General features: G+C 40.8%; 1 protein-coding gene across 3 annotated transcripts in view; it reads left to right on the top strand.

The window, feature by feature from the left end:
- KLHL29 (kelch like family member 29) overlaps positions 1-16,061 on the top strand; it is a 392,991-nt gene that overhangs the window by 313,660 nt on the left and 63,270 nt on the right. For all 3 annotated transcript variants that reach the window (XM_032104042.1, XM_032104043.1, XM_032104041.1), the window contains one exon: positions 8,138-8,276. In XM_032104042.1, the coding sequence (XP_031959933.1) occupies positions 8,138-8,276 (139 nt within the window). The remainder of the gene's footprint in view (positions 1-8,137; positions 8,277-16,061) is intronic.

The raw sequence follows: 16,061 nt of genomic DNA, 5'->3' as shown, positions 1-16,061 counted from the left end.
CCGTGTCAGGAACCTGTTGGTGATCACACCATCAGTTTCACAGATGGGTGCTGCTTGTTCAAAGCCTTCAAAACCCAAAAACATTTAGCTAATGCCTCCCACTACATAAAGAGATCCAAAAGGTCCAAAAGCTGTCTCCTAGTTTTCTGCTACAAGCAATTAGGGTAATACTGAATCCAGCCCAAACCACGTAGTAGTAAATATTTTAGCCTTCCCATAAGAGTGGATTGATATTCAGGGCTGCCTGCTGGTAAATAAAACAATCAGAACTAAATTTCCCTTTGGATCTGGGCTATTCTGCATTTCCAGTGCTCACCGATTTTTTTTCTTTTCTCTTTTCTTTCTGCCTGTCTCTTTCATTTTGTCTCCAGAGAAAATTATTGTCTGCCTGGAAATCAAGTTACAGTGCTAACTGACACAGTGGCATGTTATATGTGGAGAGGGGACCAGACTGGCAGTTTGCTGGGATCTCCTGGGCTTTGTTTGCCTTGGCCAACACAGAACAGGCTACAGCCAACTTTGTATTTAATCAGGGGTGAATCCTGAAAAAGCCCGGATCCTGATATAGGAAGCTACATCTTTATCTCAACATCTCAGTGTGTATTTTTATGTTAGGTCCTTTGGTCTTGCTGCCTGTCCTTACATGGATCACAGTGTGTGTTGGAAAATAAAAGAGACAAAATTGTCACTGTATTCTTTTCTCATTCTTTGCATCCATATATGTAATATAAACGCAGTTCATTTTCAAACCTGGTCACATATGCTCACTGTGCATTTGTAACCCTGTTTGATTATAAATTAGCAGGCATGGATACCATTGAAGACTTTACCTCATAAATCAAAGCAGCAAAGGCATTCTAGCCCCCAGATTCCCTTTTTTATTATTTTAATGCATAACTGTGGTACCAAAATCTCTGTAAAGTTGCATTTAAAGCATTTTTTTTCTAGAGATTAAGGGTATAGTTAGTCTCTGAATAAATTCAGAAAATATGTTGAAATAGTTCTGTGGCCTAATACAGGGAAATATCAACTCTGTAATGTGTGAAGGCAGCCTTGAGGTGCCTCCTAATGTCAGTTCCAGTGATGATAATAGCCTGAAAATTAGTTTCAAAACATGATATAGTGACTTCCCTGAGTTTTTAGTATATTTAGAAAGGTTCCATTCACACATGGAGTTGCAGTTGTCTTCCTCAAATGAGTAATCACCACAGCTAAATTTGTTGATCCTTTCTCATCATAAGGTGAGAAGAATTTGTCTATGTGAACAACAAAAAATTATTTAGCACAACAGGACATCTCATTGCCAACAATCCTTTGAGTAGAATTATCATATACAGCCACATACGTGTTATTCAGCAGGATTTAAAAATATTTTCCAACTCTGCAGCATCTGTTACTGTTTTCTTTAGCAGCACAGGTGTCTAACAGTGTCAACACAACGAAGATCTAGACAGGTTGGTCTGCACTACAAAGTCCTACTGCCGTGGCTGTATCAGCTTGGAGTATGACAACTTCACACCTTGCATTTCACATTGCTGTGCTGACAAAACCCAGCAGAAGATGACTCTCGTTGCCTTTTGTTCAGGGGCTGGTGTAGCTGTGCCAGTAGTGATACCTCTCCATCAGCATATGCTCCATCTTCGCCAGGGTGTGTAGCTGGGTAGCACAGGCTCGGCAGGGCACGGCCTCACAGTGCTCCTGCAGTCAGTATTGAGCTTTTCTCAGCTCATTTTATCTGGCTTAATGGCTTAGGAAAGCAAAATATGCAGGAGGTAGCCAGAACCAGTCAAGCATTTTCACATGTGTTTGGTGCGGGATGGTGTCCTGTATGAATAGAGACTGTGAGAGGAGGACTGGGCACACCAGTATCATGCAGACAGTATTTTGCACCTCCATCCCAAGCCTTGAGCAGCCTTGGCTCTTTGCAGTACAGTACAGAGTGAGAGCGCTTCACCATTTGTCTGCCTCCCCCACCTCTCCAATAAAGGATCCTTGCATAGGCAGTCCCTGCTTTCTTACACCCCCTTCTCCTTCTGCTCTTGATAAAGAAGTTCAACTAAAATTGAGATCCAATAAGAAAAAAAAGGTTAAAGTTTTTATCTGCAACCGATTAGTTCTCACCTTCTGCAAAAAGAAATGACTGTCTGGTCCCAACTAATTATTTAATCTCCCTTGGAAATCCCTGGGGAGAGACACTACATCCTACCTGTCTAAGCACACAGAACAGGTTGTGTTGTGCCTGAGATGGCCTCCGTCTCTATTCAATTGCAGAGACAGTCCAGGTAACTGAATGTATAATCTTCAGGGTCCAGGAAGGAAACTGAAGATCCCAGGGTAGTATTGGGTATTAAGAAAAAGTTCTTCACCTAGAGGGTGGTCAGGCACTGGAACAGGCTTCCCAGGGCAGTGGTCACAGCATCAAGCCTGACAGAGCTCAAGTGTTCAGACAACACTCTCAGGTACATGGTGTGATTCTTGGGGCTGTCCTGTGCAGGGCTGGGAGCTGGACTCAATGATCTTTGTGGGTCCCTTCCTGAAACATCCTCATCTGTTAATGAATCTCACCAGGCTTCACTCATTTCCCTTTCCCTCTTCCTTTCAGGCCAAAAGAGGTTAAAAGACGTATTTCTTATCCTCAGTCCCAAGTAGAAAGCTGTTCTCCAGAGGTGTGCGCTTGTCTTCACACCACATGGAATATGCTGTAGCTGATTTTTGTATTTGTCCACTGGGAAATAACTAACCCCCATCCTGAACATCATGGGAGACCCTAAGGGATGGATGATGTTCATCCTGGTCTGCCAGGTCAGGGTGTTTGGAGGAGTAGAGAACAGCATCAGCCACTGCAGTGCCGAGTGTGGCTGCTTAACTTCATCAGCCTGGCCTAATGAGGCAGCTGGATATTGAGTTGTTGCCTCTCTGCAGCTGCTTCAAGCCATGTATCAACAGCACAAGGGAACATTCAGCAGGTTCTTGGGGTACTCTCCAGGCTTGGGGGTTCTCTGTGTGTCTGTGGATGTTGTGGTGAGGAGAAGGAGAGACTTGTCAAAGTGGGAAAAATCCTGAGTTCTTGTGTGGTTCACATAGGAAGGGTTCACCATGGTAAACTCCCTCCTGTCACTCACAGCTCTAGTTTGACTCCTACATCTTCTGCCTCATGATTTAGTTTCTTGTATCTACACATGCTCTACCACTATCAAAATAAGCAAGTGTGGGCAGTGCTGGCACTTAATGGTTAAAATTATTGTTTTGCATAACTAGAGCATAACCTTGGGAATTAATCTCCATACCTATTAAGGGAAGAAGGTAATTGGATTTTCCTCCTAGTAACTTTTCTTGGCTTTCCCACATTTTCTGTCCCAATCATGAAAGCATGAGCCTGTGTGAGCAAGCATTGGTCTCTTGCACATTCTTCACAAGAATAATTAGTGATGTTTCATGAGTTACCCTTTGCAGTTTTATAAGAGGTTAGTTTTTCCCAAGTAAATTTTTTAAAATGCTGTTTGCAAAAATTGTTCTTCCATAATTTATGGCTCATTATATTTTAGCTGTTGCTGCCCCCTTTTAAAGCTTTATCTATTCAGTTTTAAGTAAAGAGTTCTTTACTAAAAATGGAAAGAAACCCGAGAGCTTCCATTGTGCCAGGGGAATGTGCATTAGAAAGGGTCTTTAAGTATCCAGTCTCCACTGTGCTTAAAATACAGAATAAATAAACTTTGGGAATAAGTTCCTTGTTCGTTTTTATTTCTGATCATAAGTAATTTTTAAAAAAATACTCACTATATAATTTCTTTTCCCTTTACTTGATCTACACTATTACAGAGTTGTGCTTGATCCTGTATTGTTCCAAGGCTTGTGGGCTCTTTAGTTTAATTTGTAATTTGTCCATTAATTAAGAGGGAGAAAAAGTGGTGTGATCACTGGAGCTGGGGACCAAGAATCAAAGCTTCTGAGTTCGTCCTGGCTCTGTTCCTGACCTGAGGAAAGTCACTTATACCTTCTGACCTATATTATCTCTGGGACTCTCAACATAATTACATTAAATGCCCCCAAGCAATGATACCAATGATGCTGATAATGGCAAGACAGAAAGTGCTGCCTTTCACAAGCTCCACAGAGAGGTTCATGTTCAGTTGCAGGTTTCAGGTCAAGTCTCCTTTAGGTTCAGCCACTGCATAGCTCATGTAATTTTGGGGTGTCTATTGTGCAGTTCTTTATGAAGAAAGTACTCAACCAGTCTTTCACTGAGAATGACTTAGCATCAGTAGTGATGAAGGAGACAGAAAGGACTGGCTTGGTTTCTGTCATTCCAGTGTGTGTGTGCACCTGTGGCAAGAAGGGAAAATCCCTTGCACTAGGGTAGAGCACTGGCTGTAATTCACTGAGGAGAAGGAACATCAGTGCTCACACTGCTGAAACCTTGCACTTTAACTGTCCTTGCACTTCATTTTTACTTGGATCTCTTAAAAAAACAAAAAGTCAAATGAGGGGGGAAAAAAAAACCAAAGAAAATAAAGCGTGCTAGAACAAAGAAACGAGAAGGATAAATAACCAGTAGGAAATTCCCAGCACATCCCTTTTTGAAGGCTTCAGGAAATTCCATTTGTTGGAGGAAATGCTGAAAATTAGGAAGAGCCCAGAAGAGGGACTAGCAGGAGACAGCTGAGGTCATTTTTCACTGCCAGGACTGCACTGTGTTGTTTCTTCTTTTACAACTCATCGGCAGGCATTATTACCTGGTGAAAAAATTTGTTTTGCAACTCATCCTGAGTCCTCATAAATCATTAATGCCTGGCTAAGCACAGTGTGAGCATTACAAATACTCTGAGAATGAGGGCCCTTTCTGATATAACCTTGTGTCCAATACTAATGCCTGCTAGTTATTTAGTAATACAAAGGAGCCTGAGAGAGGAAGATCGATGAATCAATGCAGTCTCCTGACTTCCTTCTCCTCTCCACCTGCCTCTCTTTCTAGTTCAGATACTGAGCTGCAAAAATTCAGAACTGTTCATAGTCATCTCTCTGTAGACAGCACTATAACAATTTAGGGGAACAAGGAGGGAATCACGGCCTCCAAATGTCTGTAGGAAAAAGAGGAGTTTCAGTTTCTGATTAGAACTTGTTCTCATTTCTGGGTTTTTATGAGCCAAATTGCACCACTGCTCCAGACCTGTTTTCTGGTTTGCATCCCTTAATGAATGCATGCAGCATAAAGCACATTCAAGTGTGTAAGGAGCATAGATAGAAGCTGTGCCCAGGACTGAGTGTAAATAAAGGGTGCTCAGCAAGTCCAAATAATGAGCCCATTAGCTGGGGGAGCTGTCTGGGGACTTAAGGTTCTCAAACCAGCTCTCACAGTGCTGGAGGCAGCACAGAGAGCACAACATCAACAGGTGCAGTGGCTGAGCTTTGTTTCCTGCTTTTCAGTAATCTTGGCCACAGTCAGGAGTTCAAGGATGGTCTGTACTGTCCTGCTTACTCTGAGCTCACTTCCCAACACCTCCAGCCCATTCAAGAGTATAACTAAAATCTGTTTCCTCTCCTCTCCTCTCCTCTCCTCTCCTCTCCTCTCCTCTCCTCTCCTCTCCTCTCCTTTCCTGTTCTAAAGCACAGGATTCATCTGTGCAGTTGTTATTCATACAGTTGTGCCCTTTGAACACCATAATAATTGATCATGAGCTCTAAAAGAGGGAGATGGAATGAGGTGAGGTGGAGATTGACCCTTTGTGTAAGCGTAATCTTAGACTTGTATGACTTAGTCATGGATGGAGCCCTTGCCCTGAAAGGCTTCTGCAAGGAAGGTTGTAAAGTCACAGATACAAGAGAAATGGAACTTCAATAGGAACTTAGGAAGAGTGCAGATGGGGGTGAAGGACAGTGGTTGGGTAAGTTTGAAAAGGGGAGAGAGTATCAGAAAGTTTAGAGGAAAGAGTAACAGTCTTTAAGACGTGAAATGATAGAAAATTGGTGTGAGGAAAATGGCGTTGCTGTAAATGAAAGTGGGGAAATGGACCAAGACAGAAAAAGGAAAAAATTTGTTCATGTGTGAAAAAGGACAGAAAAATGCTTCCTCCACAAATACATGCAACTGATAAAGCACCTGGTGCTATTCCTGTGAAACCAGAGACCTCAGTCACTTTGGCCCCCAGTCAAGTAGAACACCCCTTTTTCCCAAACCATCCTCCGTCTTTAGCTGAGGCCCGAAGTGTTCATTGTGCAGTGAGACCCCAGGCATCACACCTCCAGCAAAAGCCTGAGACTTCCCTGCACAGGAGTGAACATTCAGATCCCATTTTGGGTTTTTCTCAAAATGTATCATTGTGCTTCACCTCAGCTGAATTTGTTAAAAATAGTCCCTGCTATAGCACCCACAGGACAGAGTGGTTTATTTTCCCCTATTATAGATCTGACAAAAGCCTGCTGTTATTTCTGTGCCCTCTTTAATGATCTGCTTGCTCTCTGGAGAGCACTGACCCATTTCAGCACAGAATAATTAGCCTTTCAGACACTACTGTGTTTCCATTAAATAGACATAAATGTGCAAGGTGACATTTATTTACTTAGGCCTGAAAAATATGCACCACAGATGTTGGGGCTTGGGAGAGCTTCAGTTTCTTTTCATGAAACAGTTGCATATTTGCATGCTTTTGTGTCATTAAACACTAGTGCTTTGCTGAAATGATTCCTGTTGAGCTTCCTTGGGGAATCAGGAGAACCCAGGGATTATTTGGGTCTGTGTTTCACAATAAGACCCTTTGGCAGTGCTTTGGCAGCTCTTGCTCAAGCCTGACAGTAGCTTTGAGCACAGTTAGAGTTACACACCCTTGAGGTCCCTTTTGCTTCATGTAAGGACTCGATGTAAGGAACTGTTGTTGATTTACAGATCTGTCTGAAGAGAAATGTGTTCAGGGTGTTACACTGAGGAAATGAGAACCTTGACCTATTGCAAACATAAAATAAACCCTAAGTCCTTTAGTATTTAAAATCAGGTCTTCTGTCATCTTGATCACCAGCTTCTGAACTGCCAGGCTATTGCCCAGGTGAAAAGTATATTATTCATCTTGATAGCCACTTTGGTCTGCAAAGTTGGAGGGAAGTCTTAGCCTTAAAAGTCCAGGCAGCATATAAAACACATAGGTTGCTTAGTAGTTCGCATCCCCACATGGAGACGTGGCACACTATCATTTCATACTGTTAGCACCAATAGGCTCTATAAAAGGAGGCATCATGCAAGGTAGGTGCTTTATTGCAGGATGGAAACACTTTCATAGGTTATTTTAATCATTATGATTCTTTCATGATGTGTGAAAGTTGATTGTTGCTGTAAATGAAGCCGTTGAAGGCTAAAAAATAAAAATGCTGTGATGGTAAAAATCCTTGGAGTGCGAAAAATGGGAATTGCTATAAAAGGCAGTAATTTATTCTCTGCATGAGATTCTTCTTTATCATAAGGATGCTTTTAAGCTAATTCTGAAACATATACAATTGTAGTCTATATAGCTGAGGTATATGGCAAGGTGCATTGATAATTTAGCTAATTTTTTATGCACTGTAATTTATATATTATTTAGAACTGCTATTTTATTCTGTTACCAGAGAGGCTTAACACATTTTTACAATGTTAAGGATAAATTATTTTTGCAGGTCTTGTGGTTTTATTATTTTGACCCATATCCAATTCATATTGCATCATAATACCATTTTTACTAATATTATTCTAGTATGTTCAAAACTTATTTCCATTTGGATAGAAATTCATTAGCTCTTGATTTTGATTATAACAAATTATTTTAACTTTTCTGTGATAATGCATTCTCTGTGTTTCTGATTTGCTAATGCTGAAATATTTTATTTTCATTTTTAACCCTTCCAAATTTAGGAATTGTTTTTGCTTTTTTTTCTATGTATATATATTTCAGTTGTTTAGACCTACTGGTTCCTGCTTTTTTCTTTTTCTTTTTTTTAATATGTTACATTTGTAACTTCTGACTGTCTGTGTTGAGCCAATCTTACCAACAAAAATATAAATTGTTTCCTGTTTCTCTACTTCTTTACAAAAAAAAAAATGAAAAGTAAAAAGTAAAAATAAAAAAAACTCTTAATGGGAACCCTGGCACTGTCTGTCTTCTCTGTTCTGCAGAAATGTTGAAGGAGTTGAACCAGCAACGCAGAGCGAAAGAGTTTACAGACCTGAAAATTATTGTTGAAGGCAAAGAGTTTGAAGTCCACCAAAATGTTCTAGCTTCCTGCAGCTTGTATTTCAAGGACCTGATTAAAAGGTTTGCCTTCCTTCCAGCTGTGATCTGCTCTGTTCTTTTGTAGGGCGCATTTGTGTCGCTTTTTTTTCCTCCCCTCTCTTGCAGGTTTATGAAGATTGAATCTCCTGTCACAGAGCCAGTAGCCATTCTTTCCACCTCCTCTGAATGTATTTCCAAACTGAGACTCAGATCCATTTGTTACACATCTGACTCGTACAGTGTAATTATTTCTGATGAGTAGAGGCTGGTTTTGGCCGAAGAAAGTGTTCCACCACTGAGAGATCTAAGATTTAAACTCCACTGCTAATGGTGATTCAGTCCACAACTAAAAACTGCTGCTGTCGATGTTTGCAAGGGACTCTGTCACACACAACAAAAGTCTGTGCTTCAGGCTGCAAAAAGCCATCAGCGTTCAGGTGAATGGTGCTGAGACATCATGCAAATAAAGCATTTGGAGTATTGTAATCCCTTCACCCTGAAATCTTTGTTACATGCTTTTGTGTGGCTTTTATGGGCAAAGGGATTGATATTTTTATTATTTGGGGACTTTAAAAAGAAGAAAAGACAACTGATTAATTTCTCTAGAAAAGATTGGAAATAAGATGATTTTCTGGTCAAAATGTAGCTCGGTCTGCATGTTGGACTAACAGTAGCTTTTTCATACAAACACTCCAGCTTAGGGTAGGTACAGGATGTACATTTTCTAAACGTCATGTCTCCACCTTCGCATTTTCCCCCGTTTCTAGCTGATTGATTCTAAACAGTGCATGATAATCTTTTTTTTTCCATTACATTGATTTTTCAATTTGTATGCTTCATATACTTGTATAGGAGTAAATTGGTACTCTTGTATTATTACTAAGTTAGAGTAGCAAGTAGGGAGAAAAAAACCATGAGGATAACTTTCATTTTTCCCTCAATCATCAGCAAATTAATGCAGCTGCTGATTTTGCCTTGCAGTATTTTCCTGAGCAGACTGAGCCTGGACTGTGCTAAAAAATGGGATTAAAGAACATTTTGCTTGCTTCAAATCCTGTATTTAAATTTTGCCAACTAACACAATAGTGACTGTATTTTATTTCAGGATGGCATATTGGCTGGTATCTCCTTTCAGTGTATTGTGTCCTTTTGCACAAAGCTGGTTCTATAATTATGGATATATATTACATTTCTATGATATAACTGTACTGACTGCCTTATCAATTATTCATAAAAAATATGTTGGCCTAGGAAGCATGTCTTTTCCCCTCTGTAAATCTAATGATAGCTAGCAGTAGCTATGCCAGATCTCTCCTGTCCTTTCTCTTCTGTCTGCTCATTATTATTTAATTGTTAAGGCTACAGTATATGCTTTTCAGGGTGATAAAGAATAGGAAATTTCCTCTACAGGAAAAGAAAAATCTTAGAACCAACTTACAGAAATAAATCACTGACTGTCCAAAGACTGTCATTTGAATTTTGCTGTGAAGACATCTGCTTGTGTGCAGAAGTCACCAGGTAGCATCTATTTCTAGAAGCACACACACTGATGAATCTTGCTGCTTTATTATTTAGTTGTCAAATGCAGATATACTTTAGGTTGAGCACTGCTCTGTTATGAACTTAGTTAAAGCAATAAAAAAAATTAAAACCCTAGATCTTGTGAAAGAAAAAGCCTAGGTTTCAGCATGTATTGTCTTTCAGCTGCCCACATAAGGCTTGAATGCATTACAAGAAAAAAATAGTGCACGGTTTAGCCTGTTTGCTAAACTCACCACTTTTTGCCTTCTTTCACATCAGCAGCAGCAATAAATATTCCAGAGGTCGATTTGTGTCCACCATCAGGTCTCTCCATCCCAGTCGTCTTCCATATATAACCTCAATTGCACACATGTAACCTTGATGAAGGCTAATGGAGTTGCACAGGTGTATCCAGGGCAAAAATACCTTTATTACTGATGATGATGCTTGAATAAGAAAAAATTCAGCTTGATGTCAAGTTGAGTTTGCAAAACTGTCAGGTGAGAAAAATAAATATTCACCTGTAAACTGAGCAAATGTGTCTTTGCAAAACAATAAACTCAGGGCTATGGGGTGGAATTTCTAAAGACTTGCTTTTTGTAGGATATTTGCAGTGTAAAGCCTTGTCCTTTCTCAAATCCCGTGGAAGTCAAGGGCTCAGGTTGCAAGAGGCACTCAATTTTTTGTGGGATTGTGCCCTTAATAATACAGAATCATTATAGTTCATAGAGTTAGACTGTTTATAGATACGATACATCTAGAATCCTCTATGATATTTGTTAGCAGCTCCTTTGAGACAGCGCTTAAAGCTTTACGTGATTTATATTGTACTCCTTGTGTTATTACAGAAATCAAAACAAGAAATGGCAGTTTTTCTTAAAGAACAAAAGAGATCTCTTTATATTAAATATAATAGAAAGGCCATTTCAATCACTGCAAGCCGGGGTTAAACCCTAGTGTCATTCCAACCAAAGGCACCAATGTGTCACCAGAAACATCAATAAGAAGATCTATTCATGAAGATGCTATGTACATCTATTGAACCATGCAGAAATAGAATCTTTCAGAGTATTTACTTTGGCTTATTATTTGCCACAGGCTGGTTATTATTAACCTCATATTCTGCCATTGATTCCACTATGTGTTCAAGTTGGTATCTGATGGTAGAATAGCAAGTAGTGTCTCAAAAGAATAAAAGAGAAATGTTCAAAATCAAATAAGATCAATTATTTCCTTCTCAAAATAAAACCAAAATACAGATAAAAAACATAATAGGACAAGACTTATTGCTCATCTTGAGGAAGGCTATTTGATGAGAATTAGTCATAGCAGAGAAGAAAATATGTTGTTTTTATTGCACTGATAAAAAGATGATAAGCAGGTTTGATTGTCCAAAACAATTCTAAAGTTATTTACTAAACAAATTTGGTAATGAGAGTGCACTTTGAAATCCCTTTAGTTTCTCAGAAAATGGCTAATCCTGTGCTGAGCATTCTGCTCCTCATCCAGAAAATTCTTCATTCCATGTGTTTTATCTTTCAAATATATGATCCCTTTTGAGCTTGGGTAGTCCAGTCCTGAGCCTGAGCTCAGCACCGTACCAAGCACCTGTTTTGGAAACAAGTTATCCCCATCAGAAGCTGCACAGCACTCAAGCCTAAGCCAGGACTTGGTGTTCATCTCCCTTCCAACAGCAACTGACCACGGAAAAAAATCTCAGCCCTTTTCAGTGCAAAATCATCTGTAAGGGATTGGGTGTATTAGGAACAGCAGGTGTGAAATGTTCCTCATACCTGTTCCACGTGGCTGTGTCCATGAAGGGAGGAGGGTAAGGTTCAGCAGAAGGGTGGGGATCCATACAGGACTGCTGCAGTGTAGGAGAACATGGATGATAGCAGCAGCTGAACTGGGGCTCTGTTCCCCTAATGGCCACCTTGTATGTTTTGAGTGCACTGCCAACCACATTGACTTCAGCCTGCTCAACTTGGCTACTTATGGAATCAGCCATTTCAAAACAAGGGCTTAATTTATGGTACAAACAATGAAGATAAGAACCTTGAAGGCTTCTTGAAGGATCTTTTTCTCCTAATTCAGGTTCCTATGTGTAGGCAGGTCCCCATGACCAATGAGAGGTGCTTATCTCTCGCATTAGGTAACCAACATTTAGGTCCAAGGTTGGCATCTAAGACGGGCTAGGTCTAACCTCACCTTCTCAACTGTTGCTACAGTCTGCAGAGAGGGAGACAGACCTGTCAAAGAGGCAACTCCTGTCCCCACAAAATAGGTGTCTAAGAGATAAGGTGAAGGAGGAGCCATCCCCCTTTACTATAAAAGAGAGGGTGATTTGCATAGACAGTGAACTTATGATGGGTGTTCCATTCCTTCCCTTAGGAGTCCAGCCTAAGCTGGCTGTCTAGACTTCTCTGCAGTTGGGAGGAAAGACAGGAGTTGTCTGCAGGACGATACATCCCACCTTACGATAAATAGCATGAATTGCCTTCTGGAAGTGCTCATTTTTCATGACCCAGAGAAAAAGACCAACCTGAATCATAGTTGACTAAAAGGACATGAATGATTTCTTATGGAAACTAGTGTTTTTCTTAATGGCACATACTTATGCTTATATGTGTACACAGAAAAAAAAGAGACAGATCCAGATCCATCAAAAAACCCATCTCCAAAATGTGCCTCTTGCAGAGCACAGATTTTCTGATTTAAAACATTCTTGGTTTTTGGGGAGGAAAGAAATGAGCTCTGGTTTTGTATCTGCCCTAGAAGAAATGGTGGAAGGCGGGTGGGTGTGGGTGTGTATGTTCTGGGAGGAAGGAACGAATGGAAAATCTCATGAAGAGCCATCTTTTTTATTCCCAGCTGTATTTGGGATAGACAAATGCAGCTGCTGAATAAATGGAATTTCTGATATTTCCTTAACAAAGAAATGTTTCACCAGAACATTTTAATTTGCTGCTTTCTTCTTCTTAACCCAGAGTACTGGAATCTCTACTAAATATGACATTATTAAAAGGAAGCACTTGACATAAAAGTCTCTTCTTCGCCAAAATGCTTGCTTTTATAAGCAAGCTTTTACAAGTAGACTTCTCTCTGGTCATTTACTAAAGATACACAGATCTTGTCCTCCAGCTTTATCTTTTCAAGATTAGATTTTAATGATGCTTTCTAATCTTTTAAGTCATCTTGGGTGCCTGATTCCACTGGCACAGAGCAGTAAGTCACATGTACAAAGAGATTCTGTCACAAGAAGTAGTATTTTGGATGCATTGTAATCTGGCCGTGCTATGTTCATCCTTCTTTTCCTGCAAAGCAGAGCAAGTGACTTCATGGCCAAATTGCTTTTCCACCATACCTTGCCTTTTTTTCAAGTCTTCAGAGTTTTTGTTTGTTTTGTTGGGTTTTTTTCTAGAGTGGGGCTGTATATACACTCTGAGGGCTTGAAGGCAGGGCAGGACAAGTAAAGCATTTAGGGTGAGAAGACCAAATTCCTCTTGCTTTACACCTACGCAGAAGACGAGGATGTCATTCTGCGTTTTACACCATTGTGTGGAAAGGGAGCATTTGGATGCACAACAGAGAAACCTGCCACTATCCATCTGAAACAGCCTGACAAAACTGCAAAAGCATTTAGGTGTCTGGAAAACAGACTGTCTGGTTTGTGTTTACGTTCTTAAAAACCCAAAATGAGAAATAGCAGATGAAAGAAAACTCCACTCTTGGTGACCCCTTCATGTTTTCTTGCTTATTAAGAATCCTGCTTTTAACTCTGCGAGAGGAGCAGGCAGCATTTCCACATCTGCACACTTCAGCTCCATTGTAGAACAGAAAGAATGTGGAAACAAACTATAATGTGAAGTTGAAAACAGAGAAACAGGGAGTTAAAGATACGATGTTTGTTTCAGTGCCAGGAGAGCTGCATTGTGCCTAGAGAGAGAGCACCAGGAGTTTCTGTGAAACCATTTAAACCATGAGAACAGGAGGTCACCTGGGAGTGTAAAATATCCTTCACCCTTTACTGCCAGGGGACAGGTGTAAATTGTGCTGTGGACAAGGTTTCTCTCTTAAACGAGGCAGTGATAATTGCTGTGTGTTGGGCACCAGATCTTGTCATAGGACACAGCTCCCTGCTCTGGGTGGCCCATTTCCATGAGCGCTACGCTCGCTCTGCCTGCCCAGGCAGCCGTCCGCCCGCCCCTCGGAGCTCCCTGCTGGGCTTCAAATTTCGCAGCTGCCAGACCTTGGAAAACATGTTTTCATCAAGCAAAAATGTATGGTCTTCTACATAAATGAATGGCAGCTTACAAATGTTCAGTGGTGTTCTGCACTGCCACAAAACCCACCGCAGGTGTCACAGCCTGGCTGTTTCCAGCCCTGAAGCGTGGCTCTGGATTAGGAGGGTGAGTGGCTTGGGCTGGATGCTGCTCTGAAAGGAGGGGCAGAGCAATGTGCCCTACTCTGAAGAGAAACCCTGGCAAGGAGGACAGAAAAGCTCCTTCTCAAGCCTCAAGGTGCAGCACAGAAATTAAACTGCTGCTGTGTAATGGCAGCAGTTCACAGAGGCACAAAGCAGATACCTGAACCTCTCACTCTTCTCTCTCATTGACAGCATCTCTCTGTTTACTGTAGCTGGGGCTCCTTGCTCCTGTAATTTCTAGACTCAACCACAAATTCTGCAAATCTTACCCAAGGAATGACAGACTAATCACCTCTCTTGCTCCAGCTGTACCCATCCACAAGCCACGCAGCTGTCATGCAACATCGCATGAAATGGTGGTGCAGGTGACCTATCTGTACTTACTTACATCTCACATCCCTGCCTAGGCTTAACTCTGTTAAATTTAGGGATGAAAGGGAACAGTTACCTAACAAGGTGCAGTTCGAGATAAATGAATCAAAAACAACAGATAAAAAAAACTTCCATGGCATAGAAACAGGAGCCATGTTCTTGAAAACTGTCTTTTTTGGGCCAATTCCAAAAGCCAGTCTTGCTCTAAAACAAGGGTAATCAAATCTCCAACTCCAACTTGCTTGTAGATAGCTCCAGGGATCAATAGTTCCCTCCTTTCATTTATATCATCAAGGATTAGCCATTGCTGGATTGGGATAATGAATTTGAATTAATATGACCAGGTTATGATCATATCTGACCGCAGTGCCTCTTTTTGCTTGCACAGTGCTGAGCTTTGGTGTCTGAAATACTCAGAACAGTTCTCTGCAGTGTGGGTGGGCAGGGACTGATGGGGTGAGAAGAGCCACGTGCCCTTTCCTGCCTATACTGTGGCCATAGGTGATGTGCTGTTGTGCCTTTCACTGATGTCTCTGAATCTAAAAATACTGTAGAAAAGCACTAGCAACACCCTGTAGCTGCAGGAGAAAGAGCCAGTGCCTGACAGAATTAATTCTAATTACTGAAATGCTGATTGGGATCTTCGGGCACTGCCATAATCATAGTAGTAATAATAAATAATAATCGTGGTTATCATTATTTTATTATTGTTTTCCCTCTAGACATTGCAATGATGAGAAAGAGTCTTGGATAGACTACCTAGATAATTACTTGTATAAATTTCACCACATTCCTAAGAAATAGATTTATTAGCTGCATGCCAGCTCTGTGCTAAGCTGGTTTTTGATGGTGTAATAAATATCATTAAAAGAAATCAGATAGGAGTTGGGTAAGGGTTTGGGCTTTAAGTTTGATGAGAATAAATTTTTTATTCTGTCAACTTACTTTTAATCTTCCTTCCTATATAATCCCCTAGAACCTGCTTGCATTTTTTATTTACCTTTAACAAATAGTAGCTCTCACCCAGGTTGTTTTGCCACTGAATTAGGCTGCCAGAGATACTTGGAACAAGTTAGATCCCACACTATTAATAAGTTGGCCCAGTTTTTTTGCTTCTCCACTAGTACCTTGCGAGATGCAGTTTATTCTCAGTCCCTAGCAAAAGTCTAGGTCATGAAACACTGTTCTTCCAAGGGCACTTGCTATTCACTTCTTCATTCACTTGCCAGTCGTTTAAGCCAGCATCTTCAAACTCGTCATCTTCTTTCTTAAATCTCAGCAGGGAGCCAGATTTGCGCCTCCGACTGTGATCTCCGACACTGTAGCGTTACAGGCTGCCGCTGATCCCGCCTTTAGAAATGGTCCTGGCTGAGCATTTAGATTGTGTTCCATCAGTGAATGGCATTAAGGGTATATAGGAAACGTGGCTCTTTTGTTTGCTTTATTTTATTCTGGCCATGTTGTCCATGAACAAAAGCATTTGCTCTTAATCCCATTGCTCGTCTTGG

The sequence above is a fragment of the Corvus moneduloides genome, chromosome 3, assembly GCF_009650955.1.
Source record: "Corvus moneduloides isolate bCorMon1 chromosome 3, bCorMon1.pri, whole genome shotgun sequence".
Taxonomy (NCBI): Eukaryota; Metazoa; Chordata; class Aves; order Passeriformes; family Corvidae; genus Corvus; species Corvus moneduloides.
The sequence above is the reverse complement of the archived record's forward strand: the minus strand, read 5'-3'. Positions and strand labels throughout refer to the sequence as shown.